This window comes from Coffea arabica, chromosome 1c (assembly GCF_036785885.1).
Source record: "Coffea arabica cultivar ET-39 chromosome 1c, Coffea Arabica ET-39 HiFi, whole genome shotgun sequence".
NCBI classification, from domain to species: domain Eukaryota; kingdom Viridiplantae; phylum Streptophyta; class Magnoliopsida; order Gentianales; family Rubiaceae; genus Coffea; species Coffea arabica.
In genome coordinates this window covers 46825905-46853810 of record NC_092310.1, presented here as the reverse complement: position 1 = coordinate 46853810, position 27906 = coordinate 46825905, and the positions used below count along the sequence as shown (strand labels likewise).

The following is a 27906-nucleotide window of genomic DNA, read 5'->3' as shown; positions in this document are numbered from 1 at the left end:
TCCAGAATTCTTTTTTCTTTGTTCATGATCTGAACAGGAAGAAACCACAAGATTTTGAACTTCATTTCTTACTGGTTGTTGGTAAAATTTGGGAGTTCATTTCTTTCCAAACTTCATGAACCGTAAGAACTTAAGTTTTGCCTAGTTTATATTTGATAATATGCCTCAATGAATATTAAGCTCTAAAGAGTCTAAGTGGACGGATAGCCTATTGTTTCCTCTGGAGAGCTACGACAACTAGATTTTCTGTGTTTGGTATTGTGGCTCCATGGCAACCGTGACTGCCCCCACCGCAAAGGGGAGGTCACGCGGGTTCTCCGCCGTCCTTCACAAAAAAGTCCTTCTCGGCATTGTTCACGCAACCCTCTTCGCTGGAGGCGCGGCAGGTTCAGACAACGTTGGCTCTCATCGGGGGGAACCTGCAGTCGTGTTCGATGCGGTAGATATCTCCACCATTGCTGCTGCGTTTCGTTTCTCCTTGGTCGGCAAATTCTCTAGAGTCCGACCGCTACTTCTGGATCTGCGTAAGTTTTTTTTGTCCCTTGACTAGAAGGATTCTATGTCAATGGGTTTGTTGGACTTCAGGCATGTCCTGATACAATTCAAAAACGAGGCAGACTTTCTTCGGGTATGGGTTAGGAATATATGGTACGTGCATGGTTGCCCTATGAGAGTATTTAAGTGGTCCTCCAAATTTCATGTGGATCGGGAATCTTCCCTGGTCCCGATGTGGTTTAGTTTACCGAAGTTACCGATCCATTTGTTTGACAAACAATGCCTTTTCCATATTGTTTTCTGTCTCGGCACCCCGCTTTTTATAGACTCCGCTACGTCTTCATTTTCTCGGCCGAATGTTGCTCGTGTTTATGTAGAGGTTGACCTGTTAAAACCACTGCCGGCAAGGGTTTGGGTAGACATGGGTGATGGTGACGGCTTCTGGCAGCCTCCGAACCCAGAAAACTTGCCCAGTTATTGTGGTCATTGCTACCGTCAGGGTCATGGTGAGGTGAACTGCCATGTGAAGCATCCTGAATTTCGGCAGCCGCTAATGAAGAAGACCCAGAAAACTGGATCGGGTGGAGGTCTAGTGGAAAAGGGGTTGCAGGAGGTGAGTGCTTCTCTTCTGGACTGGTCGGAGAAGAGGTTGTAGGTCCCTCCCCCTCCAGTGGCTCCTGTTGTGGATACTACTAACATAGATGGTGGATGGATGTTTGGTTTGATCATGGTGGAGAAGCCACGGGAGTTTTTGGCTTCGACTCTAGTCGGCGGTGATACAAACTTAGTACCAGCGCATCGCGCGACTCAGACACCTACGGACCCAGCTTCGATGCAGGGTGGGCTGATTATTTTCTTTCCTGGATTGGTGGAGGAAGCGATAAGGGCGGCGGCAGATCGGCTAATACATGGGTTTGCTGAGCAGGTCGCTGGCGAATCAGATGCGAGCGAGTCTGGTACTGGCGTTAGGAATGCGGCCTCTTTCCTGGCTGCTGAGGTCGTTCCGGTAGCGGAGGTTGAGAAGGTAGGGACGGACGACCTGGAGAAACAGGTTCAGGAGGAGGTGAGCACTCAACAGCAAGCTATAGTTATAACCTTGAACTTATTTCCTCGCAAGGCTGGCATGCTAGATAATCCACCACTGGAGGATAGTCGGAAGCATTTGGATGGTCCGATCACTCGTCGTCGCTAGAAGAGAAATGGTGGTTCACTTCCGCGAGCTCTTGCTGCGCAGCATCATGATTAAGTCACTCTTTTGGAATGCTCGAGGAGTGGACAACGTTCTTACGATAGCTCGACTACGAAAGTTGAAACGCATGTACCACATCTCGTTGATAGCTCTCTGTGAGCCGTTGGTGGGTCGTGAGCATTTGGATATTGTACGCCGAAAATTGGGTTTCCCGTTTACAAATGTTGAAAGCATCATTTGGATATTCTTTGATGCTGAGTACGAATGTGATATTGTTGTGGCCTCTCCTCAGTTTCTGGCAGTAAAGATTATCCATAACTACTTTCGGTGTCCTTTTATTGCGACTTTTGTCCATGCACCATGTGCCCTGGAAGAACGGGAGCAGCTCTGGTAGCAGTTACTTTGGGTGAGTCAAATGGGTGTCCCAACAATCTTTCTAGGTGACTTTAACGTCATTGCTAGTGCAGAGGAGAAACAAGGAGGTTGGCCGTTCCGATATGTTGAGGCGGAGTCGTTCTTAAATTTCACTGAGGAAGCGGCTTTAATGGATTTGGGTTTCTCTGGCCCCAAGTTTACATGGTACAATAATCGCCGGGGGAGGGCCCGGATATGGGAGCGTCTGGATCGAGCTCTAGTGAATCAGATGTAGTTGGACTTGGTGGTTAACACTTCAGTGATGCACTTGCCTATAGTGGTTTCAGATCATTTTCCGTTGCTGGTCACTTCCTCCCTTGCTGTCGGCAGTGGCCCATGCAACTCCCGATTTCTGGAGGTGTGGAGGTCCCATGGGGAGTTTATTAATGTGATTCGTAAGGCTTGGGAGGCGGAGTGTGAGGGCCGCCCAGTTAGGGTTTTACTTTCGAAATTGAAGGCGGTGAAGAATGCGTTGCGGCTATGGAATAATGAGGTATTTGGAAATGTTTTCGATCACGTCCAGGAAAGGGAAGAGCGGGTCCTTTCACTAGAACGGTCTTTGGAGAATAACCCAACAGAGGAGGGTGAACATTTGCTTACCCAAGCGCAGTGTGACTTCAAGGCGGCTCTGTTGCAGGTAACTAGATATTGGCATCAAAAAGCTTGTGTTCGGTGGCTCAAAGAAGGGGATGCTAACACTAGGTTCTTTTACGCCCAGTTTAAGCAGTGCTGTGTGCGTAGTTATATATACCGTATAAAGGATATGAATGGCATATGGGTAGACGAGCAGTCCCAGATAGAATCCATGGCGATTGAGTACTTCTCTGAAGTGTTGGCGCAACAAGCATAAGTTCCAGTGGATCATTCCCTCCTAGACATTATCCCCTTAGTGGTATCAGAGCAAGATAACGAGGCCCTTCAACAATTACCTACTAAACACGAGATTCAAAGAGTAGTATTCCAGATGAATGTGGACAGTTGTTCCGGGCTTGATGGATTTACCGGCTCTTTCTTTACTACGTGTTGGGATGTTGTGAAGAGTGATGTGTGTAGGGCGGTTGGGAATTTTTTTCGCGGGGGCAGAATTACCCTGGGGGTACACAGCTACGCTGTTGGCTTTGATTCTAAAAGTACCAGGTGCGTCTTCTTTCTCAGAGTTTAGGTCAATTAGTTTGTGTAATTTTGTGAATAAAATTTTCTCTAAATTGCTTGCTCTGCGCTTGGAGGCTATTCTGCCTAAGATAATTTCGCCCCAACAGAGTGGATTTGTAAAGGGTATTGCTGGCTCTGAAAATGTGTTCGGGGTTGGGTAGAAAGGTTAAGGGGGCAAATGTGGCATTAAAATTAGATATGGCCAAAACTTATGATCGGGTCTCCTGGAGCTTCTTATTACAAGTTATGCGCAGGTTTGGGTTTGGGGAACAGTGGATAGATATGATTTGGCGGCTGATCTCTTCTTGCCACTTCTCCGTACTGGTGAATGGAAAACCCTGTGGTTTTTTTCACTCATCTCGGGGATCAAGACAAAAGAATTCGCAATCTCCGGCTCTGTTCATCATTGCGGTTGTTTGAACGCCCTAGTAGGAAATCGACAGTTTTTGCCGTATCCGGTTACTCGAGGTTGCCTCCTGTTGACACACCTAGCTTATGCCGATGACATCATTATATTTTGCAATGGGACTACACGCTCGCTGACATGTGTGATGGACGTACGAGATAAATACCAGAAGAACTCAGGGCAGCTGGTGAATGCTTCTAAGAATTGTTTTTGGGTGGGCAAGAAAGTGTCTATTGCACGTCGCAGGGTGATCTCGAGAGTTACGAGTTTTTTCGCAAAGGATCTGCCAATCACTTACTTGGATTGCCCTTTGTATGTTAGGAGACAAGTGAAAGGGTTGTTCACTGGCTTACTGGATAAAGTCTCACAGCGGTTGATGGCTTGGCGAGACTGGTAGTTATCTATGAGTGCTCAGCTCAGGCTCTACTTTTTAAGCATGTGTTGACCTCAATCCCGATTCATCTTTTGACTGTGCTGGTGCCTCCAAGGGGGGTAGTTGCTGAGTTGGAGCGGATGTTTGCTCAATTTTTGGGAGGAGTCAGAATTCGGTCCTAAGAGGCATTGGACGGCATGGTTGAAGTTATGTCATCCTGTGGAGGAAGGAGGGGTAGGCTTCCGATCTTTATAAGCGATCAGTGATGCTTTTTCTTGTAAGTTTTGGTGGTTGTTTAGGGATGGCCAGTCACTCTGGCAAAGTTTATGCGGGGCAGGTATGTCAGTGGTTTACATCCTAATCAGGTGGCTATTTCTCCTAAGTTCTCTGCTAGTTGTGCTCGGATGTTTGCGGTTCGATGCTCCATGGAAATGTGGTTGCAGTGGGACCTGTCTGGGGGGGAGTCTTCTTTTTGGTAGGATAATTGGAGTGGACTTGGTCCGTTGCTATGGAGGTTCCCAGAGTTAGTGTCTGACGGGAATACTAATGGTTATTGGAGGGACAATCGATGGGATCTTTTGGCACTGGCTTCCTTTCCATTGGAAATTGTAGCGGCGGCGGCTGAATCTTTCTTTTGTTTTGGTACAGGTCCGGATAAGCCTAGTAGGACGTTAGAACCCTCAGGAGGTTTCTCTATAAAGTCGGCCTATCAGTTAGTTCGTATAGCTGGAGCCCGGGTGTGGACCTATGCATATATCTAGCACTCTACAATTCCTTGAAAATTGTCTTTTCTCATATGGCGATTGCTGCAGGGCCGCCTCCCCGTGGATGCGGTGTTGGTGAAGTTTCAGGTGCATGGCCCTTCTAAGTGCCATTGCTGCTCACGGCCTCAGTCAGAAACATTGCAACATGTTTTCTCTACTAGCGACTTAACAGACGAACTTTGGAATTTTTTTTAACAATCAATCGGTATCTCTTCATACTCTATGGTTAATGTTAGGTCACTGTGCTCTATATGGTGGTTCACCCCGGTCAGAGGAAGGGCACTGCGTTGGAAGGCCAGAAATACTGCCCTTACTTATTGTATGGTTTCTATGGAAGGCCAGAAATACGGCCCGTTTTGAGGGTCGGAGTATCTCAGCTGGACAGGTTTGGAGATGGGTCATTCATGAGATGCGGTTGCTAGTCTAGGTGCATTTCCCGGCCATGACATGATGGTCACTTCTGTGGACGGAGTTCCTTGACTCGATGTCTGCGGTGCGGAGGCCACTAACCTCGACATTGGTGCGTTAGGCGTGTCCAAGGGATGAATTTTTTAAGGTAAATACGGATGGCTGTGCCATATCTCGTGGGGGGAGCGGTAACAGGATAATTAGAGATTCATGTGGTAGGTTTATTCTGGTCTTTGTTGATGTGTTTGGTCCTATAAAATCCTTGCAGGCGGAGGCGCGCGCTTTTCTACCGGGTCTTCAGCTGGGGCTTCAAAGGGGTATCTCCTAGTTAGTTGTTGAATTTGATTGCCTTGTCTTGATTAGTTCTTTACGGTGGTCCTGGGGTGTTCCTGCTGTCATTCGACCTGTCGTTCGCGCTATTCGGGGAATTACCCCTAACGGTTTTCGGTTCTCTCACTATTATAGGGAGGGAAATTTTGTGGCGGACTCGCTAGCATCTTATGCCAATGCGTGTGGTTTCTTTGAAGTTTTTTCTACGATAGCTCAACTACCAGGCCGCACTAGAGGGTTATTGGCTCTAAATATGCAGAATTTTTGTAGCTTCCACTTTTCGTTCCGAAGCTGAGGTCATGATAATGAGTTAGAATGTAGAAAGTGCCATGTGATATTTTTCTTGAATTTGTGTTTGTTGACAGGGAGTTTCATCCATTTATAAGGGGAAACTCTGCCAAAATTTTCTTAAAATAAATAAAATATTTATTTTAATAAAAAAGGGGAAAAAAAGAACTTTTGAGCAGGCCACACTTTCTGCATTTGATATGTACCACCTGTGTATTTTGTTTTCCAATCTCTGATTTTCATTTGACATTGTAAATAGGAAGTATTCGAGCCAGCATAACGATAATTATGTACCTTGAGAGGCAAGGTATTAATGAATTATGTTTATTTTTTTTATTAAAAATTATTATCAAGTTACTCATATCACATATTATATTAAATTTCCACCAATAATCAAAGTAAAGGCAAAAAATTTGTACAACCAACACCTGGAATCTACAATTTTGTCAATCAATAGGGGCATATTGATAAATTAGTATTAACAATCAAGAATTTTTTTTTTGAAATTCTATATCTAGACTTGGATTTTTCACAAGCCCCCACGAACCAATTTATTAAGAAGCAGATCACCACCAATGTTGTGGCTTTCAAAACATACATATATTAATTTAATTATGTCAATCTTTTTCCCTTTTTTTCCCATTTTTGGGCTAAAATGCCCATTAATAAGTCTTTACTGGACTGCCTTAAAAGAAAAAAAGAAAAACAAAAGAAGTTCAAATTAGATTTGTATTGTGAAAGCAGTTCAGCATTTAGTTTTTAATGCATTGGAGCCCAATTAATCCTCAAAAAAGTTTTTTTTTAAATAAAGATAATTTGTTATAACTACTTTTACTTCATCATGCATCACAATAATGATGTGACTCTGAATTTACAATATAACATGCGTATCAGTAGACCCATTAACTGACTACACCTGAATATTTTCCTTTTTTTTTAATTTTCTCCTTTTGGGGTTAAAATCTTGATTCATAAATCTATGTTGGACTGCTTAAAAAAGAACATCAAAAGTCTAGACTAGACTCCCCTAAGGAAGAGAAAAGCAAAAATAAAAAATAAAAATAAAGTATAGTTTTTGAACTTTGATATGGATCATGAAAGGCCACATCCAAGTCGGCAGAACAATTTGTTTTCTTTTTTTTTTGACAAGGAAATCTGTAGCCGCTATTCAAGAGTGCGTACTGGATAAATCTTGCCCCATGCAATAGACTGTCAATCATACAGACGGGAAAGATGTACTAGGCAAACCCTGTTCAACGGGCATGTGTTGTCTTGAATTTAATTTGCTACATATTTCTCGTATTTTCATGCACAAATATTGAAGAAAATGTGTTCTCTTCATTTTCATGTTACCATCAAACCAATGTAGGCTAACAAGAAAAATATCTTTTTTTTCTTACAAAACAAATAGCAAGAGAAGAGTAGGCGGGAAAATAGAAAAAATGCAAAAAGTCAGAACCAAGTCAAGATGCAACTCCCTCAGAACAAAAAAAAAAAAAAAAAAAAGGTATGGTTCAAATTGGTCTTGCATTGTGAGAGTAGTTTAGTATTTAGCTTCTAATGCATTCGGTTAGCAGCAGTGTTTTAAAAGGTAAAGGTGTTGAGTAAAACACTTTGTTTTCACACAGATGGGGCAAAAGCCTCGAGGTATGGGGCACAAGCCTCACAAATTTTAAATTTTAATGTATAAAAAATATAAAAATTACAAATAAATAATTAAAATACAAATAAATACAATAAAATCGTAGATAAACTATATAGTGGTAATAATAGTTATGAAAAACATGGTAAAAGTTCATGATAAAAGACTATAACATTAAAAGGAAGTTTAGATATTTAAATATTACTGCACGTAGTAGTGCTATATAAAGATGGTAAAATAAAAAATAAAAAATGTTTTTTTGGGTTAATCACAATTTAGATAACATGTGAGCTAAAGTTTAAAAGTGAGCCAAAACACAAGGAGCAAAATAATAATGACTAAAAATCTAATCAGTCAAAGTGCAAATCACAAGACTTGTTATCTTCCCGAGTCCGTTATCTACATCGCTGCAACTTCAGATCTTGCACAAAGAACTATATGAATGAATCATTTTACCATATATCACCCCTGTTCAATGTTCTGTTCATTTTCATTGGGTCCTTTAGAAGCTCAAGGAGTCAACTTGAGCTACTTTTTTTTTTTTTCAGAAACGATAGAAATTTTATTGCAAATAAAAGGATAGTACAATATATGAGCAAGGGCTCAAATTAGACTTTACAAAAGTGTACTAAGACACAGAGGATCTAGAAACTCCTCATCAAAGTGAAAGTGCATTGCTAGCTTACTTAACCTCTTAGTTATGCTATTACCTTCAACAGGTAGGCTATCAAATGAGCATCTCCTAAACAAAGAACTGATGTGTCTTATGTCCTCCAGGTGACCTGCCATACACATGTCCCTTGAAGCTTGACATTTTATCAATTTTAACACCTGAGAGCATGATAGTAGAATCTTAATGTACTGCCAGCCTTGTGCCATTATCTTGCATAGAGCTAGTTGTAGCGCCACAAAATAATCCAACGTAACAGAACCAGTGCTCCTCTCCTTCAATGCCCAGGCCGAACATATCTGGCTTTGAGTGTTTTGTACTGTGATGCCAATTCCCATATTCTGCCCTTCAGTATGTTGGCCAACTGCAATAGATATGGTCCGCATATTGTCACTCTCCCCCTCCATTTCATCCTGGACTTCTGTTGTCTCTGTTTCTGAGATGCTCAGCTGCTGCTCTATCTGTTGGGCTTGTTGGAATTCGTCCCACTCCTTTACAGCTTTGGTAATTACTGTCATGGGATGCTTATGTTTCTCTTCAAATTCAACTTCATTCCTTGCTTTCCAGATTTGCCACAAAATTTCCACACTCAAAGTTATATGTTGCATTCCATCCTTACGGCTCTTCACCTCCATCAGCATGGTCCACCACCTTCTGAAATCACTTGTATATTCCGTCAGTCCATCTCACTGTAATGGAGCCATTTGCCATATCAGTGTTGCCTTTCTGCAATGGAAGAAAATGTGTTCTATTGTCTCACTGTTGTCCCCACATGTTTTGCATATCAGGTCACCTTTTCCAATTCTTCTAAAAATGGTTTCTCTTCCTGGTAATGTTTGGTGTAAGCACCTCCATAAAAACAACTTTTGCTTATGCTTAATCCTCATTTTCCATAGCTGTTTCCATACCTTTTCACAGCCACCTGCCCAACTTGTTTCTCCCCCTACCCGCACTTGAGGTATGCCCTGCAGATTCTCTCTTGCCAGTGCTTTATATGCTGAACTGACTGTGTAATTTCCATTGTTGCTATTGCTCCAAAAGTAACTGTCAGCCCTGCCTGTTATGCTTATAGGCATTTTGAGGATTAACCTTGCTTCGTTTTGGCCAAATGTCCTAAAAAGGAGGACTGAGTTCCATCTAAAATTAGATATCAACTCACTTACTCGACTGATGTTGCATCCTGGAGGTTTAGGGGACTGAATTTTACCATCACTGCCTGCCTGTAACCATGCATCCTCCCAGATTCTAGTGCTTTTCCCATTTCCAATTCTTTTCCTTGCTCCTTTCTTCACTCCTTCTCTTGCCCCCATCAGACTTTTCCATATCCAGGATGAGTTACACTTTACTTCACAGCTCAAAGGAGATGTCTTAGGATAGTATCGAGCTTTCATGACTTTACTCATCAATAAATTTGGACATGTGAGGAGTCTCCAAATCTGTTTTCCCAGTAGAGCTTGATTGAAGCCTTGAAGATCTTTGAAGCCTAATCCGCCAATGCTCTTGTCGGTTGTTATCCTTTTCCAGGAGCACCAGTGAATTTTCCTTTTTTCATTCTCTTCTCCCCACCAAAATCTGGCCATCAATCTGTTAATTTCTTTGCACAACTTAACTGGGAGCTTAAAGACCGACATTACATAAGTTGGCATTGCCATTGTGATGGCTTTGAGCAAGACTTCTTTCCCTGCAAGACTTAGCTGTTTATTGCACCAGTTAGAGACCGTCTTCTGACATTTATCTCTGATGAAACCAAAAATTTGGTCTTTCGTTTTTGAGACAACCATTGGCAGCCCCAAGTACTTTCCTTGCTTTACCACCCTTATGTTACCTAAGATGCTACAGATCTCTCCTTGTTTGTGTTGCTCCACATTCTTGCTGAAGAAAATTGAAGACTTATCCATGTTAATCATCTGGCCAGATCCTTTTCCATACGTCTTTAATATTCCCATCACTGCTTCAGCCTGAGTTTTGTCCGCTTTGCAAAAGATCAAAGAATCGTCTGCAAAGAAAAGATGAGTTATTGACGGTCCATGTCTGCTGATTTTCATCCCGGTCAATCTTTTGTTCCTCTCTGCTTGGGCCAGCAAGTTCGAGAAGCCTTCTGAAATGAGCAGGAATAGATAAGGTGATAGTGGATCACCTTGTCTAATTCCTCTGGAAGGTATCACGTAGCCTTTAGGTTCCCCATTGATGTTGAAAGAGAAGGAAGCTGTCGAAACACACTCCATTATCCATTTGATCCAAGTGCTACAGAATCCCATTTTTTCCATGTTTGCTTCCAAGTATCCCCACTCCACTTTGTCGTAAGCTTTCGACATATCTAACTTTAGAGCCATAAAACCTTGTGGACCTTGCCTTTTGTTTTTGAGAAAATGTAAGTACTCATGAGATATAATAACATTATCCAAAATTTGTCTTCCAGGAACGAAAGCTGCCTGGTTTTTGCTAATGCATCTGTCCAAGACTTTTTTCAATCTATTTGCCAAAATTTTGGAAATGATTTTGTAAAGCACATTACAAAGGCTTATTGGCCTGAACTGTTTAACCTCAGTGGGGTTATCTACTTTGGGGATAAGGGATATAATGGTATGGTTTGTAGTCTTCAACATATGCCCAGAATGGAAGAAGCTCTTAATGGCTTGGATGACATCGTGTTTGATAATGTGCCAAAATTTTTGAAAGAAAAGTGGTGTCATTCCATCTGGGCCAGGAGCTTTGGATGGGTGCATAGAAAAAAGTGCTTCTTTGATTTCTTTCTCCCTAACAGGCTGAGTGAGGTCTGTGTTCATGTGGTTAGTAATGGTTTGTGATATTCCCTCTAGAACCACATCTGAAGGATTCGTCCCCTTACTACTGAACAGGTCAGAGAATTGCTTCACAACTTCTTCTCCAATTTCATCATCTGACTTAGCCCAGGATCTGTCCAGCCTTTGTATCTGTTGCATGCAGTTGCGCTTCCTACGCCCCTTTACCCTTGCATGGAAATATTGAGTATTCCTATCCCCTTCCTTAAGCCATTGAACTCTAGATTTTTGGCTCCAGAAAAGTCCCCTTCCTCATAAGCTTCCTTAAGTTGCATTTTAAGAACCTTTTTTCTTTCCCTTATGTCCTCACAATCAGAGGTTTGGAGATCACTCAAGAGTTTTTTAAGGCTTTTAATTTTCTTCCTAGCATTTCCTGGAAAATTGTTTCTCCATTTCAAAATGGCCAGCCTACATTTTGCTATCTTCCTATGCACTTTATACATATTAGAGCCTGATTGTTCCTCTTCCCACGCCTGCTTCACTACTTGTTGCAGTCCTTCTTTTTTCAGCCATCTTCTATCAAACAGGAACCTGCTCTTCCTCTTCATTTGTAGAGGATTGGAGTCTAACAAGATCATGCTATGGTCAGAGCCAAAATTTTCCATGTGTTTGACTGTCGTTCGGTCAAAATTTTGGCTCCAATCACTACTCGCCAATGATCTATCCAGCCTTTGTTTAATCTCACCCTCTTGAGCCCAATGATTACTCCAAGTCCAGGGATTGCCTTCATATCCTAAATCAATGAGGCCATTTTGTTCAATAAATCTCCTGAAGTATTTGAAGGTTCCTTTCTCCCTTTTCCTACCCCCCCATTTCTCCTCATTTGATATGATGTCATTGAAATCGCCAGTAATCACCCATCTAGAACCCCATAAAACTTTCCTTCTCTCCACGACTTCCCACTGGCGTCTCCTGATTTGGTCATCAGTGCTAGCATAAATTCCTATGAACCACCAGTCTACATCATGATCAGTGTCCATTATGTGAATTTCCATGGTGAAAGCAGTGGTTTTAACCTCCAAAACTCTCACTTCAGTATTCCAAAATATAGCCATGCCCCCTGATTTATTCATAGATTCCACCACCACACTCTCTTCAAATCTCAAGTCAACTTGAGCTACTTGAAAAGGAGCTTAAACAATGAAAAAAAAAGATTTCAGAAAAAATGCTTTGACCGACTAAGAATAAACTAATACAGAATTAATTAATTGACGTAGTAGAACATATGATCAAAATTTCCAAGGAACGAAAGAAAATAGTGAGCTTGGATTTTTTTAATAGTCATTGGTGGATAACTATTTTACGATCACAACTAAAGGAAAATCATATAAAATGTCCCTTACTTTTTATCAAATGAATATTTTCTTCCCTCACTTCTCATCAAATTAATTTTGTCATTTCTCACTTTTAAAATGTTAACTTTACACTTTTTAGAAATTCAAATTAATAAAATTTGATTCCTACCTAATTTTACGATCATTTTTTAGTTTAAAATCACCATGTGATACACATGTAGTTATCTTTTTATATATGAAAAGATCAAATTCCACTTTTTTAGTGACAAAAAAATGAATATATATTAGTGATTGACGATTTCTTGCAAGCGCATAGGGTCGATCGTAATAATAATTTACCTGGAGTATTCTAGGGTTAAATCCATAAGAATGAGTTAATTTCCTACTTTAATTATTCCAAAATAACAAAATTTAAATTCAAAGAGTGATTTTTTCTAACTAAACAATAAAGGAATAATCAATTCAAATAGAATAGTGGTGAGAAAACAATAGACGTGAGTCTAGAGTTTTAGGTTTTAATTTAGAATTAGAATCAATTATCTAATTAATTTCTCAATAAACCATGAATGCATCACACAATTGAATTTTAGATTATCTTTGGATACATCTAAAGTGTGCATAATTAAATCCTATGTCTCTCTCGAGATCGCAAGTATTTAATTAAACCCTTTAAGAACTTCAGTGATTTAAGTGCGTCATACAAATACTAACCTACTCTCATAAATATGTTAAGTATGTTTATCTATCTAGTGCACGGTTGTATCTCCTTTCTCAATTTAATACAAACCATAAGAGCATGTTTATGGCGGTCAATCACAAACATATAATTAAATCAAGATAGATAAATCATAGCAAAAAGAAAGAAATTAAACTAGAAAAGTTGATCAAATTCCTTCATAAAAATCTTAACCCTAGAAATAATTTAGTTCAACATGATTTAGAAGTTAAAACCATGAATTCAAAGAGTTGCTACAAAGATAAAAAAAAGAGTAAGAAAACTTTTTAGTTGCTTGCTCCGTTCTTCTCCTCGCGTGCTTCTTGAATCGCCTTCATTTGATCTTGATCTATCAAGAGTAAACTATGAAAAGATGTTAAAAGTAGGCTAGACTAATATTTTCCACTTTAAAACCACCTAATGAACCCCTATTTATAGTTTCTTGAAGATATATACTAAACAGGGTAGGAATAGGCTTTATTGGAGTTTAAAAATCGCATTTCCATCCATTTTTCCAATGAAGACTGGCCTAATGTCTAACACCTCTGACCAATATTGTCTCACAGTTGGCCACCTACTCTCTAGAGTTTCACACTTAAACGTTCGTACATAAGCCATATCAAATACAAGTCATTCAATCCACCCAAAACAATTCAAACCTAGGCTTTGATACCAACTCTAACACCCCTAACCAATATTGTCCCACAGTTAGCCATCTAGAAGGTCATGAGTTTTGTTCCTGGAGATGGGTTATAGCCCACAACAAGTGAAGAGCCCAAATCCACAGGTCAAGAAGCCTAGCACCCCTCCAAAAGGTATCGGTCAGGTGGGGGGACATCCACAACAGGTTATAAAACGGCCAGGACTCTCTTCCCTAGCCGATGTGGGATCGTTACAATCTTGGCCCCTTTATAACCTATTATGGGTGTCCCCCCACCTAACCGAGGCCTTTTGGAGGGGTGCTGGGTTTCTTGACCTGCAAGATTGGGCTCTTCATTTGTTGTGGGCTATAACCCCAACTCCAGGAACAAAACCCATGACCTTTGGGGTGGCTAACTGTGGGACAATATTGGTCAGGGGTTCTAGAATTGGTATCAGAGCCGACTCCCGACTCTGGTGTGCCAGCAAGGACATTGGGTCCCCTAAGGGGGGTGGATTGTAACGATCCCACATCGGTTAGGGAGGAGAGTCCTGACCGTTTTATAACCTGTTGTAGATATCCCTCTATCTTACTGAGGCCTTTTGGAGGGGTGTTGAGCTTCTTGACCTGCGGGTTTGGACTCTTTACTTGTTGTGGGCTATAACCCCACCTCCAGGAACAAAACTCATGACCTTCTGGGTGGCTAACTATGGGACAATATTGGTCAGAGTGTTAGATAATGTCCAGTGCCGGTCATTGGGCTGAGCCAAAGAATCTGGAGATGTCCGGCGCGGAACGTGGATCCTTCCGCGGATCATTACGGATCCGCGCATGGATTCTCTTTAAAGCCTCAAAACTCCATCAAATAGTCTGAATCAATTCTTGCTCAAACACAAAAGTTGTAGCCCTTTGAATAAGATTTTCAAAACCATAAGAGTCAAGTAATTGGGAAGTCTGGACATTGAGATGTGTCTAAAATAATGAGACCTGGTCGTAAGAGCATTGCAACGCAATTATATTTCAGTAATTTGGACTTTTGACTATGAAACCGTAAGAAATGGACTTTGATGTCTTCACAAAGGTTGTAGAGTATTCTCTTAGATTCGAATTGAATCAAGAATCATCTCAATCCAATTTGTGTAATGTCAATCTTGCCAAACCCATTCCTCTTGACTTTTTCCTTTTCCATTGTTTTTTCACGCCACGTTTTTACTCCATTTTCTCTCTAATTAGTTTTTCACCTATCAAAATTATATAAGAGCAAAATTAAGTAGTATCTACTCAAGATCAAACTCAAATATCATGGTTAACAAAAAACTTATATCTATAAATGCACTACAAGTTACCCCTATCAATTAGATTGGATCCCACCTTTTTTTGGATAAAAATAGATATGGTGTAGGTTAGATTCTACTTTTTTAGAGGTGAAAGTAAAAATGAATCATCATTTGTCTAATTACAAATGAGATCTAATTTTTTTGCTCCTGAAAAATGATCATAGGTCGCGTGATGCATTTAAAATAAAAAATGGTCAAAAATCTATGTTGGAACCAACTTTTATCGGCCTAATTTTGTAAGGGATGTAAATTTACTATTACAAAAGTGAAGAACGAAAAAAAATTTTTGACAAATTTTAAGAGACGTTTTGAATGATTTTTCCTATTTCTGCAAACGACAATGAGATATATTTTGAATTGATAACTTAATCCGTTGGACTGCTGTTCATTTGTAGTAATATCATCAAAGAATGTATAATTTGGTATTTATTATTTTCGTCACTATGGGGAGACATTTTATATTCTACTTTCATATCTCGAGTTTTACTTCCTTTTTAATTACGTATCTTTGACTTGATATAATGTAAAAGAAGATATTTAGTTTCTAATTAGGTATACATTTCAATTGCATAGATGTACCATGATGTCTTTGAACTATGTTCTTTGCACCTTCAGAGACAATGAATAATACTTCAATGGAAATTTTTATCAGATATTATCCTTGTTCATTCATTTATTCATTTTCATCTGCGAAGCTGAAAGTTACTAAACCAATTTGAGTTACTATACATGGAACTTAAACAATTAATCAAAAGATGCAACTCTTTTAATTTATGCATCAAAACGAGAATTCGAAATATGTTTGGACAGCCAAAGAAGAAATAAATATGGAGCTAATAACTGAAGTACTAAAATGTATCATAAAATTTTTCCAAATAAACAAAGAAAATAATGGAGTAAGACGTAATGGATTATACAATAGTTAATACAAAACTATTTTGCTTTTTTAACCTTTTAGTAAGACATACGAGATCCAGTATGCTACATAGCCACAAAGACATCTCCAGATAATGGAATCGTTCCTCAAGAATATTCAGACAGCTGAAAACGTCATATCCAGCAAAAATGGAAATAGAGTTTAAAGTAGGATATTGGCATTTAATTTGATAATAGAACATGGAATGAATAAGCTAACATTTGAATCTCATACATGAATGCAGCATGTTAGCTTGCAAAGTGATCGCAAAAAAAAAAAAATTATCTTCATTCCCCTGTAAAGATGTGGAAAAAAAAAGATTTTGGTTATAACGAATCATTTTTCACTTTAAGGAACAAATTTTCAATTTGATAGCAATGGATCCTTCATGTATATGTTACTGGAGTGTATTTACTCCAAAAATCTCTCGATAAATATAAAAAGTCAATTATCATATGACGGGAAATGGAGAAAAGAAAACTGGTTAATTCAACAAAAACTGAACAATTTAGAAATTTATTTTATAACATTCAATTTTGGAGTCCAGAAGAAAGAACATCTGCATGCGGTTATTAGTTTTTGAAGGACATCACCACCTCACTAAGACTTGATGACAGGATTTGATGGTTCAGTTTGAATAAAATTCCTTGAACCATATTGGATAATCAGGGATTCCGAACAATTGAGTATCAAAAATTAATAAAGGAAACAATCTAGTTCTCCATTGGTAATTCTCATTTCCCTAGTCTCTATCATTTTTATCATGGACGTTATTTGGTGTTTCATTTTTCGTCTTAGGCGTATATGACCTGGAAAGAGAAGAAGGAGCTTGAGAATAAGAAGGCTGTTAATTCAGGCAGAAAGGTAAAATTCTTTATGGCGTCAAGAAGAAGAAGAACAGTGAGGAAAAATTACTTCAAGAAATTGAAGGCTGTGACCCAATTAGTCTTAGTATCAGTCTCAATATTTGAGGGTTTTTGGCCCACCTAGTATGAGTTATTGAGTTTTTCTGTACTTCTTATTTTGTGGTTTCCTAGAAAAAAAAAGGAGAAAAGGAAAATTTAATTTACATTCAAATCCCTGTGTTTTCTATCACATAAGCAAACTTTTGTCGGATCCCAAGTGAGGAGACGATCCCTTGCCAAAGTTCGAAGACCTTCCGTCGATTGTTGTTGCAAAGTATCAAAGAGAATTGGCATTTCTACATGGCATGGAATATGGATCAGATTTTTGATGTTACATAATAGAGTAGTGTAGTTTGATTTTTCTTGCATGCTTCTGAATATGGGCATTGCTTTGGCATCGTTTGCCTTCTAAAATTTGATTTAATGCCTAAAGAAATGTAATCAATTTCTGTATTCAGATGATCAAATGCATATCAAGATTCTGCCCGTCGCCTAATGTCAAAATTCATGTGTGGAGAATCTCAAGTTGCATCTTTTGGTCATGGACAATTAGGATTTCTTCCTGGTCCACCATAGAAAAAGAAATCTCCGGCATCATCATTCTTTGCAAGTATTATGTCGTAGCAATTCGACTTAGGAGCTGCAGATGTGATGTCACCAGGAGGGACCAAAGTGTTTGATTGATCAACTACTTGAAGATTCCTAAAGTAACTTGCCGCTCCAGCTTGTTCTTCAGCAAAATGGCCACTGCCCATTTGAGTTGTGGTGTGTTGCCCACCTTGAGCAGTATTTACCACCTCTCCACCCCATTGAATTAGTGAAGCACTGTCCGCTAGGCTTGTAAATATGGAAGCAGGCCAATAACCAATTACACCGTCATTCCCATATTGTAGCCACCACACATTTTGCTTTGGATCCTAACAAAATTTTACCATCATATAAGTTTTTCAAATCACAGAAAAAATTTGGCCTATAATATATTGGGATCTTAATCAATTTGTTTGTCATTACCTTAAAGATACATAGGATGATTTCATATTGAGCACCATGATAGGTAGAAACAGGTGAAATGGTGGCACCCAATGCAATTGTTGTATTGGTCTGAACAAAGCCAGGGCAGAACAAGTTGTAGCACCCTACGGATTGATAGCCATCTCTCTGTTACAATGACCAAATTTTGGTAGCAACTTAGATTCGGGCAAGCATATTATATAAACAATTGGATTGATGACATTTTGTGACTTACTGTCCAGAAAGTGAAGAGTCTTGTGTTGTTATCTCCATATAGACTTGGACTTACCTATTATATTAACAACTGAAATAAGTAGGCAACAAAGTACAAGGCACATGCATGGCCAGATATTTTTATTGTTGAAGAACAAATTGAATTGCTGATTGACTATTTATGATAGGGAAGAAGTACCATCCAACCAGCTTCAACGCTGTTCAGAAATGAATTAGCACCTGCAAGAACCCATATTTGAGCCAAGCTAAATTCACCACTGGTCTGAACTTGGGGTTGCCAAACGTTTATAGTTGCCTTTGCTCCGAAATACACGTTATTTTGGACATATGCAACTGCATGCTAAAGAATTGCAGAAAAAAGAAAATGAGAAATCGATAAAATAAGTTAAAAATGGGAAAGATTTAAATAAACCTCAAAAACCTCAAAAATTACCCTCTTGTAAAAAGAATTTACTTGTACAAAGTTGCCAACACTACATATATATATATAAGTCGTTCTTCTCCAAATGCTCTTGTTTTGCGTGATGCGAATGGAATTTCTGGTTAGGAAGAAGATTCTCGTGAGGTTAATTGCATAGGGGGGAAAATGTGATCATAGCACGAGTGCTATCAGGGCAGCTGGTCGTATGAAATGGTGTCCTTGCACCTTTGGTGATCGATCGTTATAATGAATTGGGATAAAGAAGTTTTTTTTTTTTTTTTTTTTCACATAGCACGGGCCTGAATCTTGTGCAATACATGAATTTTAAATTTTGTAAGTTTGTTATGTGCCTCTTTATACTCCTCAATATATCTGTTCTTGTATACCTGAATTTGCGCCAGGGATGCATTTGGTTGAATGCAGGCTACCATTTAGTTAGCGATTTTGATGCACAACAGTAAAGGCAGTCATAGGAGGGCATCCTTTGTAGACGAGATCAACGTAGTGTGCCCTGCCGATGTTCTTGGGCGTGCGCTTAAACCTATGTAAACATGCATGTGTGTGTCGCGCGTGAACACAGTATATATAAACCTATGTAAACATGGGTGTGTGTTGCTACAAAATTCTAGCAAAAGAAAAAAAAAAAGCACTATATGTAGATGTTTCAAGTGATTCTGCCATGCATATCAACACTTAAAAATTTGTACAATAAGTGGTTAAGTTTAGTCCCATTATCTACACAAGAAATTTCCAATTGTTTATGGTACCTCGTGAGTAGAAGGGTCATCAAGCTGGGAAAAGCTTTTGTGCTTCTTCTTTGCATATCTCTTGAAATTTCTTGCTTTCTGGTTCCTTGTAATAGGAATAGTTCCTTCAGGGCATTCCCCACTCAGCTGCCATAACTGAGCAAATGTTTTTTCATCCTCTTGGCCATGAGCATTGGATTTGAACAGTTCACCCTCACCAATTGGTCCTTTCTGAGGGTGCAAACTAGGCCTCATCTGCAATGTGCAAAAATACATAAAATTTTTATTTTTCATTACTTACACAATTATGTGTACAAATTTGAATATACACATGCACTTGTAGAGATTTTTCCCCTTGCTTTTGGGTGGGATCGAAAGTCTCACCAAAATGGTATGATTTTTGAGCAAAGGATGATCAAACGCTGGTTGATGATAAATGTTGATACAATCAATAATATCACCATCAGGGCTCTGCCATTCAAAACAATCATGCACCAGTTAGTCATGTACGTGAGTCCTAAAAGTGTGGACGGCATACTTTACTTTTCAATTAGTAATGTAAGAAAGTAGAGCAAAACTAGCAGGAATAACCTTGATGGACTTGACAGGGATCTTGTTTGAACGGCTAAACGTTTTCCTGAACTGAATCTTCTTGCTGGAGGCATCGCATAAATTCATCATGTATAATAAAACGAAGAAATAAATTCGCTTCATTTTCTTCTCACTTCTAAAATACCAATGCAAAATTGATTCACAGGTTGGTGGTATGTATTTGATTTCATTACAAGGTGAATTTAAAAGCTTTTAAAGTATTTAATTTGTTGGATTGTCGCTCAATCAGAAAAATTAATGTGTATACAATTTATGTCTGAAATATATGACTCAAAAATAGAAATTTCTATATTATTATTTAGTAGTGTTTTAGTCAAGTTATGATTTTAGTAATGACTCAAAAATAGAAATTTCTATATTATTATTTTGTAGTGTTTTATTCAAGTTATGATTTTAGTAATTTTATTTGAGTCCTGTTACGGTAGTTTTACTACATAGGAGTTAGTATTTTATTAGAAAATTTCTTGTAGTTGCAAGACTTATTTTTTGTGGAATTTTTCGGGTTTACAATTACTATTTAGTTTCTCATTTGGTATACAATTCAATTGTATAGATATACCATGTTGTCTTTGAACTATGCTCTTTGCACCTTTAGATATAACTATTATCTTTTGTTAAGACATAAAAGATCCATTTCCACATACAACAAAGAAATATATTTTGAATCGATAACTTAATCTGTTGGACCGTTGTTCAATTGTAGTAATTCCATCAAAACATGTACAATTTTCTATTTTTTATTTTCCTCACTATGGTAAGACATTTCTTATTCTACTTTCATATCTCGACTTTTACTTTCTTTCTAAAGTAAATAGGACCTAAGGCCTTGTCCTTTTTTAATTACGTATCTTTGACTTTATGTAATGTAAAAGAAGATTTTTGGTTTCTAATTTGTTATAAATTTCAATTGCATAGATATCCCATGTTGTATTTGGACTATGTTCTTTGCACCTTTAGAGAAAATGAATAATACTTCAATGGAAATTTTTGCCAGATATCATCTTTGTTCATTTGTTTATTCTTTTTCATCTGGGCAGATGAAAGTTAATTAACCAATTTGAGTTACTATATATACATGGAACTTAAACAATTAGTCAAAAGATGCAGCTCTTTTAATTTATACATCAAAACAAGAATTCAAAACATGTGTGGACAGCCAAAGGATAAATAAATATATAGCAAATAAATTGAAATACTAAAACTTAACATAAAATTTTTTCAAATAAACAAAGATTATAATGGGGTGAGACTTAATTTACAATGGTTGCTTAATAGAAAACCTTTGAGCAAGACATATGAGAGGCCAGTATACTACATAGCCACAATGACATCTCCAGATAATAATGGATTCGTTCCTCAAGAAAATTCAGACAGCCAAAAAAGTCATACCCATCAAAAGAGGAAATAAAGTTTAAAGAATGAATAAGATAACATTTGAATTTCATAAATGAGTGCAGCATGTTAGGTTGCAACGTGATCTAAAAAAAAAAATTATCTTGGTTCCCTTGCAAAGATGGAAAAATTTTTCTCTTCAAGAAAGAAATTTTCAATTTGATTGCACTATGTTACTGGACTGTATTGCTCCAATAATCTCTCGATAAATATAAAAAATTTGTTTGGAAAGTTGAAAAATCAAATCATCATATGACCGGATTTGTAGAAAAAAAATGGTTAATAGGAATTTATTTTACCAGATTCGATTTTTAAGTCCAGAAGAAAGAACATCTACATCTGGTTAAATGCTTGAAGAGATTGGTTGTTGGTTTACAGATTCATTATTTTTAGTGTATAGGGTTATTATCACATTACCCCCTTAACGTTTGATATAACTATCAATTTCTCCCTTAATGTTATCTTTTAGTCACTTTACCCTCAAAACTAACGGTCAAACTTAACAGAGTTTGTTAATTAAAGTAAAAAGACAAGTTTAGCCTTTAAAGTTATTATCACTTTACCCCCATAAACTATAGTTTCATTGTCAATTTACCCCATAGAGTTATTTTTTAGACAATTTATCTCACCATTAAACTAACTTAGCAAGTTAAAAAACCTTAGAAGAAAGTACCCTCCTCTTTGTATAATAAAAATAATAAAAAATTTAGAGTGGCTCTTTTCCTCTTTAGTATCAAAAAAAAAAGTCAAAGTATTAATTTCTTTCTTCTTGACAATCTTATTAGTAAATAATGTTAGAATTAAAGCGATTATATCACTATAATTTAAAGGAATAAAGTAATAATAACAATATAGTAATGCTATAGAACAAAAGGGTATTTTTATTCAAAATTTTTTAACATGTTGAGTTGAATTACTAATGGGGGTGAAGTGACTAAAAGATAACGTTAGGAAGTAAACCCTAGTGTATATGAATTGTAACTTTCTTTACCATTGATACTAACTCCTAGACCTTTTAGAGTTAGATGCCATCCACCTGGTTGACTTGTTCTTCTTAATTTTCAAAATCTTAAAATTCTTGTAAATAGACTTGTATGATTTTTACAATCTGCACTGTGGTATAAAAGGAAACAATTTTTACCCCAACGCATCACATTCTATTGGCTAATCACCTCTATAAATTGTATTCAAACTGCTGTAAGTCTGTATAGCAAGCCAAGTGAAAAAATCCAGGTCCAGAAGAAAAGATCAATTTCTTTCTTCACCATTCTTACTTTGAAGGCAAACTCAAGTATGGCTAATTCATCAGGACTCCTCAAACTAGGGACTCTTGTAATGTTCGTATCCATGCTTATCATGAGTTTCTCCCATGGAGGGCAAACACAAATCTCCTGTGACACTGTTGACAACGACCTGTTTCCATGCCTTAGCTTCGTCCTGATTGGAGGTAAAGTTGCACCTGCTTGCTGCAGTGGGATTAAGACTCTACTCAGCCTGGCTAAGACTAAAACTGATCGCCAGAGTGTTTGTTCTTGCTTGAAATCTGTTGCTCAGAGTGCTACTGATGGTCAGCTCAAGAATGCTGCACAAATCCCTCATCTGTGTGGTGTTAATCTCCCATACAATATTTCTCGCAACATCGACTGCACAAAGTAATGTTCTATCTTGCACACTCTTTAATCTCTATATTTTTCATTATAATCACTAGTGTTCTAGGCATACAATTCTACTGTAATGAAATTTTCGGAAAAAAAAAACTTTCAATTGAACAAGATGACGAAAAAAACATAAAGAAGAAATTACAAAAAAGTGTGGAAGGTTTTATAGAGCATGGGTACTTATCGGAGGATGAAACTTTCCACGATGGCAATTTTTGTAGATACAAATGGTATTCATTGAATAAGTTTAGGCAGTGTATACCAACTTTGCAGTTCTAAAGTGTTTCAGAAAATGTTAGAAACGTAGAATTGGATATGTACTAGGGATAAATCGTCTTCATCTTGGAAATGTGTTTTTCTTTTGATATATGGGAAGCAATCCACCTTTTCTTTTAGTAAATTTTAAGGATTATAGTCTTCATAAATGAATGCAGCCAGCGCTTCTAATATCAGGGGCAAAAAATTATCACGTATATATCATTCACTAATCAATACAATTTAAACATCTTTACAATTTGGTGGGGGAAACTGACGAACTTTCAAGTGGTACTTATTTGAAAACTTTCTAAAGTCTTGGGGGGACGATCGACTGCAGCCCTTCCTAGTTATCTCGTTGAATGCTTCCTGAGGAGGATTGATTTGTATATTGAGTTTTACAATGTTTTCTAATTAAATACATAATGTGCCTAACTGCAAAATTGCATTGCAGGGTGGGGTGAGGTGAGCTTGACGGACAATTGAGATGCGTTGCATCACTTTGCAATCTTGAATGGATTGTAAAAATTTATCAAATGCCTAATCCATGATGTCCAGTATCATTATTAATACCAGTGAAGGAATATGCTAAATGTTATGTATTATGTTGTCTCAAACATATATGTATGAATTCATATATATATATATATATATGGAAAGAAAGTTACTCATCACTTAACATAATATTGTTTACATATTGATTATGGGAAATATTCACATTTATGATATGTCTATATATGCCATATTTTCTGGAGACCCTTGGCTTGTTCATGGGGATGAGATAGCCAAGAAAGGATAAAAAGACAATATACAGCTTAGATTAGCCAATAAATTGTTCACACATTTGATTAATTGGAATCCCAAATTAAGACTTTATTAATGGACAAGCCATATAATGAATACTATCTGTAGACACTAAATTTTTACCATTTTTTGGTTCATTTTTAGTTAAATTTTTTTTTTCATTTCTATTTCTTGATAAAAATCACTCTTTCTAGAAAAAAACGAAAAAAAGAAAAGAAAAGGAAAGAAAAGAAAAGTAGAAAAATAAATCAAACAAAAATCCAATTAGCAAAAAAAAAAAAAAAAAAAAAAAAAAGGGCTCCTCCTCACGTACGCGTGTAGTGTAGCTCACGCGCGCTGGATGTTCAAGCCTGGTACAGGCCTCGAACCAGAACCATCAAATAACAGTACAAGAGTTGGCCAAAGATTTTGAGCAATTTTTTTGACCCTTTTTGCTCCAAATTTCGTTGCCTTACACGTTCACAAAAGTACAAGGCATCTTATCTTGGGTTTTGACACCTGGAAGTTGGATCAAATGGCTTCAAAAATGCCACCAAGACTCAGTTCATCTACATCATTGATCCTAGGTTTTGGGGGTGGATTTTGTGACTATAAAAGGCTCCAAAATGCAAGAAAGGACAACAAGAGAGCATGGGGCGGCGGAGAGATCAAAGGGAAAAAAAAAAACAGCAAAAAAGGAGAGAAAATCAAGGGAGAAAAAAAAAGTGCAGAAAATTACGATGAGAAACTTGAGAGCTGTCAAATTTTCTACCAAAATTCGACCCCGAGTCTAAGTCTTTTAGGCATTCTTTTGTCATCTGCACTGTCTACACTTGTAGTAGGGTAACCTTTGTTAAGAAAAATTCTCCAAAAAACATCTCCAGTAACCCCAAATTTCAGCTCCAAGTCCGGCCGTCACAGCTCCGAGTCCGCCCTCAGACTTTTGCTTAATTACACTATGGCCCAAAATCTGGGAAAATTAATCAATTTTGCCCCCTTCTAACTTTAATCATCTTTTTCATATTTTAGTGGTTTATTGGGTAGGTTATTTCTGTGATTTGGTGTGTAATTAAACCTTAATTTGTTTTAGTTGATTTATTATCTTGTTGGGTTTTGGTAAAATAGTTAGCCATTTGGGTTATGGTTTGATTTGGTTGGGTTTTGGTAGAAAAGTCTGGTTCAATTTTGGCTTTTGGCTTGGGCTTAGGAAGTAAAAGCCCATCCTTTGTAGTTGGTTTTGTTTGGGTTAGATTATGCATTGGCCTATGCATTTTTCTTGAACTTTTCTCTGGGCTTGGAAGGTTTCGGCCCGAAAAATAAGAGATATGGCCCAGAGACGTGTTTGCCCAAGTAATCTGGTAACATAAATTTCAAGTTAGTCCCTATACTTTCCAGTAATTATACTATGGTTCTAAAAACTTTAGTTTTCTTTCAATTAGGTCTTTAATTTAATTGCACTTTGGTCTCTAAACTTTATATTTTTTAATTTTGACCCCCTAATTTTTATAATAATTATAATTTGATCCAAAAATGTTCTTAATTTTTGCAATTAGGTCCCTAATAGTTTTGATTTCTTAAATATAAATTACTTTGCTTCTTTAATTGTTGATTATACTTCATTTAAGTGCTTTAATTGCTAGATTGCATGATTATTTCCATTTCTTTATAATTAAATTGGTGCCTTGATCATTTTGTTGATTTTGAAACATAAGTAGGACAAATTTCACCCCTATTTAACCACCACTTCAAGGGAGGTAACCTTTTTTTTATTATTTTAAATTCTTTTATGTGTTTCAATGTATTTTTTTATGTGTAATTGCATGTTTTGAGTGCTTTTTTTCTTTTAATTATTCATTTTTATTTATTTTAAGTTTCATTTGTTTTATCTAATTTTGATGATCATTTGAGAGGTTTTATAATGCCAAGTTGTAATAGATAGGTGTTCAAGACATGTATTTAGCTAGCCTATGTAATAGATAGGTTTTATTTTTTGTTCAAAATGTATTTAGTTAGATAAATGTAATAGTTAGGTTATTATTTTTAAAATTTTCCCTTAGATTGTTGTTTGGGCCCTGAATGTAATAGTTAGACTCTTATTTGCGTTTATTTGCTTAGGTGCTTGAATGCTTGTATGCTTATGTGTTTACTTGTTTTCATTAGGGTTTTGCATTTAGAAATTATGCTTATATGTTATGTGTTCTATGTATATTATGTGTTTACTTGCTGTAATTATGTTTTATATGATTTACTCAGTTATAATAAATGCATGATGTCATCACACTAGTCCAACGCTAGTTGTGGGCATTCTCGCTGATTTCTCACTAGTCCAATGCTAGTGAAGACTTGGAGAAATGAGCTAGTCCAATGCTAAACCTTTTAGACCGTCCACGCGTTAGAATCACATACTTGCGTGACAATCACTACATTGCATGCATATTTTCTATTTTTAGGATCTTTACCGTTTTGCATGATATTTCCTCTATATGTATATCCCTTACCCCTATGTGTGCAAAACATGACATTTAGACTTGCATTCCATTTAGGGAATTAGATATAGGTTAGTTCATTTGCTTGACTAGGATAGGGGAGTACCCTTCAAATATGGGAAATGGACGAGTATAGCTTCTTAGCTTTAGCACACTCGTATCTCCTCTATAAAAAGGAAAATTGAGTCGCGAATCTTAGTCCCCCGTACCTGTTATGTGGCATGCCTCTTTTTAGGTCACATATATTTATATATTATAATTTTTTCTTTTCTTCGAGTCTCAGTCTTTGCATATTCGTGACCTCTTCTAAAAATTATTTTGGGCATCACAATTAATGTGATTTGCACCAATTAAACTTTGAAGAGGATTAAACTTTGAAGAGATATTTCGACCCTCCGATATCCATTAGATCTAGGTTTGCATCTATATAGTAACATCAAAATGTGATAAGTTTTATTGGTTAAATTAAGAAAATTTTCGACTAAATCATGCAACTAGCCTTGGTTAGATTAAAAGGATACCTTGAATTTTATTCTTGTCTTCCCTTTCTTCAACCGTGACCTGAGCCCTTTTTTCTTATGTTTTGAAGATTTAAAATCGTTTAAAAAGGGTTTTCTCTATTTTTTTTATTTAAAAATTCATTTTTAGGTGATTTAGTACTCCTTAACTCAATACCAAGTGACGACTCCTATTTTTCTTAAAAACCCTTTTTAGACTATTATGTTGGGCCAAAATCGTCGCACTTTTTAAGTCCCATTTTAGGCCCTTTTTCTTTTGTTTATTCTCTAAAATAAGAAACTCATTTTTCAAATCAATTCATTTTCTAACACCCTAAATACGCATGGATTTTATTTTTTCCAAAAAAATGGGGCGCGACGGTAGTTATTAGGATCTTGATGATTTGAGAATCTAAATTTTGGAGTGGGAAAACATATCCGTTGATCTGCAAATCCATGAGATCTTATTCGATCTATTTTGAGAAATAGAGTACCTAACCCGTATCATATGACCGAGTAAGAGGATAATGTATCCACATATATGTGGGATGGTTTAGAATCAGAAGATTAAAAAGTCAAAAGTACTTGACACCTATAATTTGTTTACAAGATTCATTTGTAGATGTCATGATCCTTTTTAATAAAAAATTTAATTGATATAGAATATGTGTAAAAAAGGGCAATGCTTATAACAATTATCATTAGTTTTGGATTTATTGGTTTTGAATTTTTTTTCTTGCATACTCTTTGCATATTTGTTTATGGCATGACACTTTTTTCTGGGTAAAATCTATATTGAATATTTGATGAATATGTAAAATATAAAAATAAATTAGTGTAACTTATTTTTTAAAAACATAAAATGATGAGAGGGGTGGGGTGGGTACCTGATAATCGAATACCAATTGATATGCAGAGTGAATAAGATTCAGAAAATGACAAAATACGAATCAAGTCCACAAGATGGGTACCTAACCCATGTCCATCCCCATCCAAATTTACGAATTCAATCCTAATCCTGGTTAGACAACTAATATTCTACGACTAAGATCTAGTAAATTTACATCTATA

General features: G+C 37.1%; 3 protein-coding genes across 3 annotated transcripts; 2 read left to right on the top strand and 1 right to left on the bottom strand.

Moving 5' to 3' along the window:
• Positions 1-2360: 2360 nt before the first annotated feature.
• LOC140005700 (uncharacterized) lies at positions 2361-2948 on the top strand. The gene has a single exon (XM_072046725.1). It carries the CDS (start codon positions 2361-2363, stop codon positions 2946-2948), a length of 588 nt encoding a protein of 195 aa, XP_071902826.1.
• Positions 2949-17279: 14331 nt separating this feature from the next.
• Positions 17280-19830, bottom strand: LOC113740811 (protein neprosin-like). The gene is made up of 7 exons (XM_072046721.1): positions 19744-19830; positions 19537-19623; positions 19174-19407; positions 18164-18325; positions 17987-18040; positions 17752-17898; positions 17280-17657 (listed from the first exon to the last, which is right to left on the bottom strand). The coding sequence occupies exons 1-7, from the start codon at positions 19828-19830 to the stop codon at positions 17280-17282; spliced, it is 1149 nt and encodes a 382-aa protein (XP_071902822.1).
• Positions 19831-22449: 2619 nt separating this feature from the next.
• On the top strand, positions 22450-22812 carry LOC113740804 (non-specific lipid-transfer protein 1-like). The gene has a single exon (XM_027268326.1). The coding sequence runs from the start codon at positions 22450-22452 to the stop codon at positions 22810-22812; it is 363 nt and encodes a 120-aa protein (XP_027124127.1).
• Positions 22813-27906: the final 5094 nt, after the last annotated feature.

What these genes read in the sequence shown, in the direction of transcription:
- LOC140005700 (XM_072046725.1), top strand. Translation starts at nt 2,361, where the DNA reads ATGCACTTGCCTATAGTGGTTTCAGATCATTTTCCGTTGCTGGTCACT.
- LOC113740811 (XM_072046721.1), bottom strand. Translation starts at nt 19,830, where the DNA reads ATGAATTTATGCGATGCCTCCAGCAAGAAGATTCAGTTCAGGAAAACG. An exon ending in TCAAAAATCATACCATTTTG is followed by an intron (nt 19,408 to 19,536) that starts GTGAGACTTTCG and finishes TGCACATTGCAG; the next exon opens with ATGAGGCCTAGTTTGCACCC. An exon ending in GACTCTTCACTTTCTGGACA is followed by an intron (nt 17,899 to 17,986) that starts GTAAGTCACAAA and finishes TCATTGTAACAG; the next exon opens with AGAGATGGCTATCAATCCGT.
- LOC113740804 (XM_027268326.1), top strand. Translation starts at nt 22,450, where the DNA reads ATGGCTAATTCATCAGGACTCCTCAAACTAGGGACTCTTGTAATGTTC.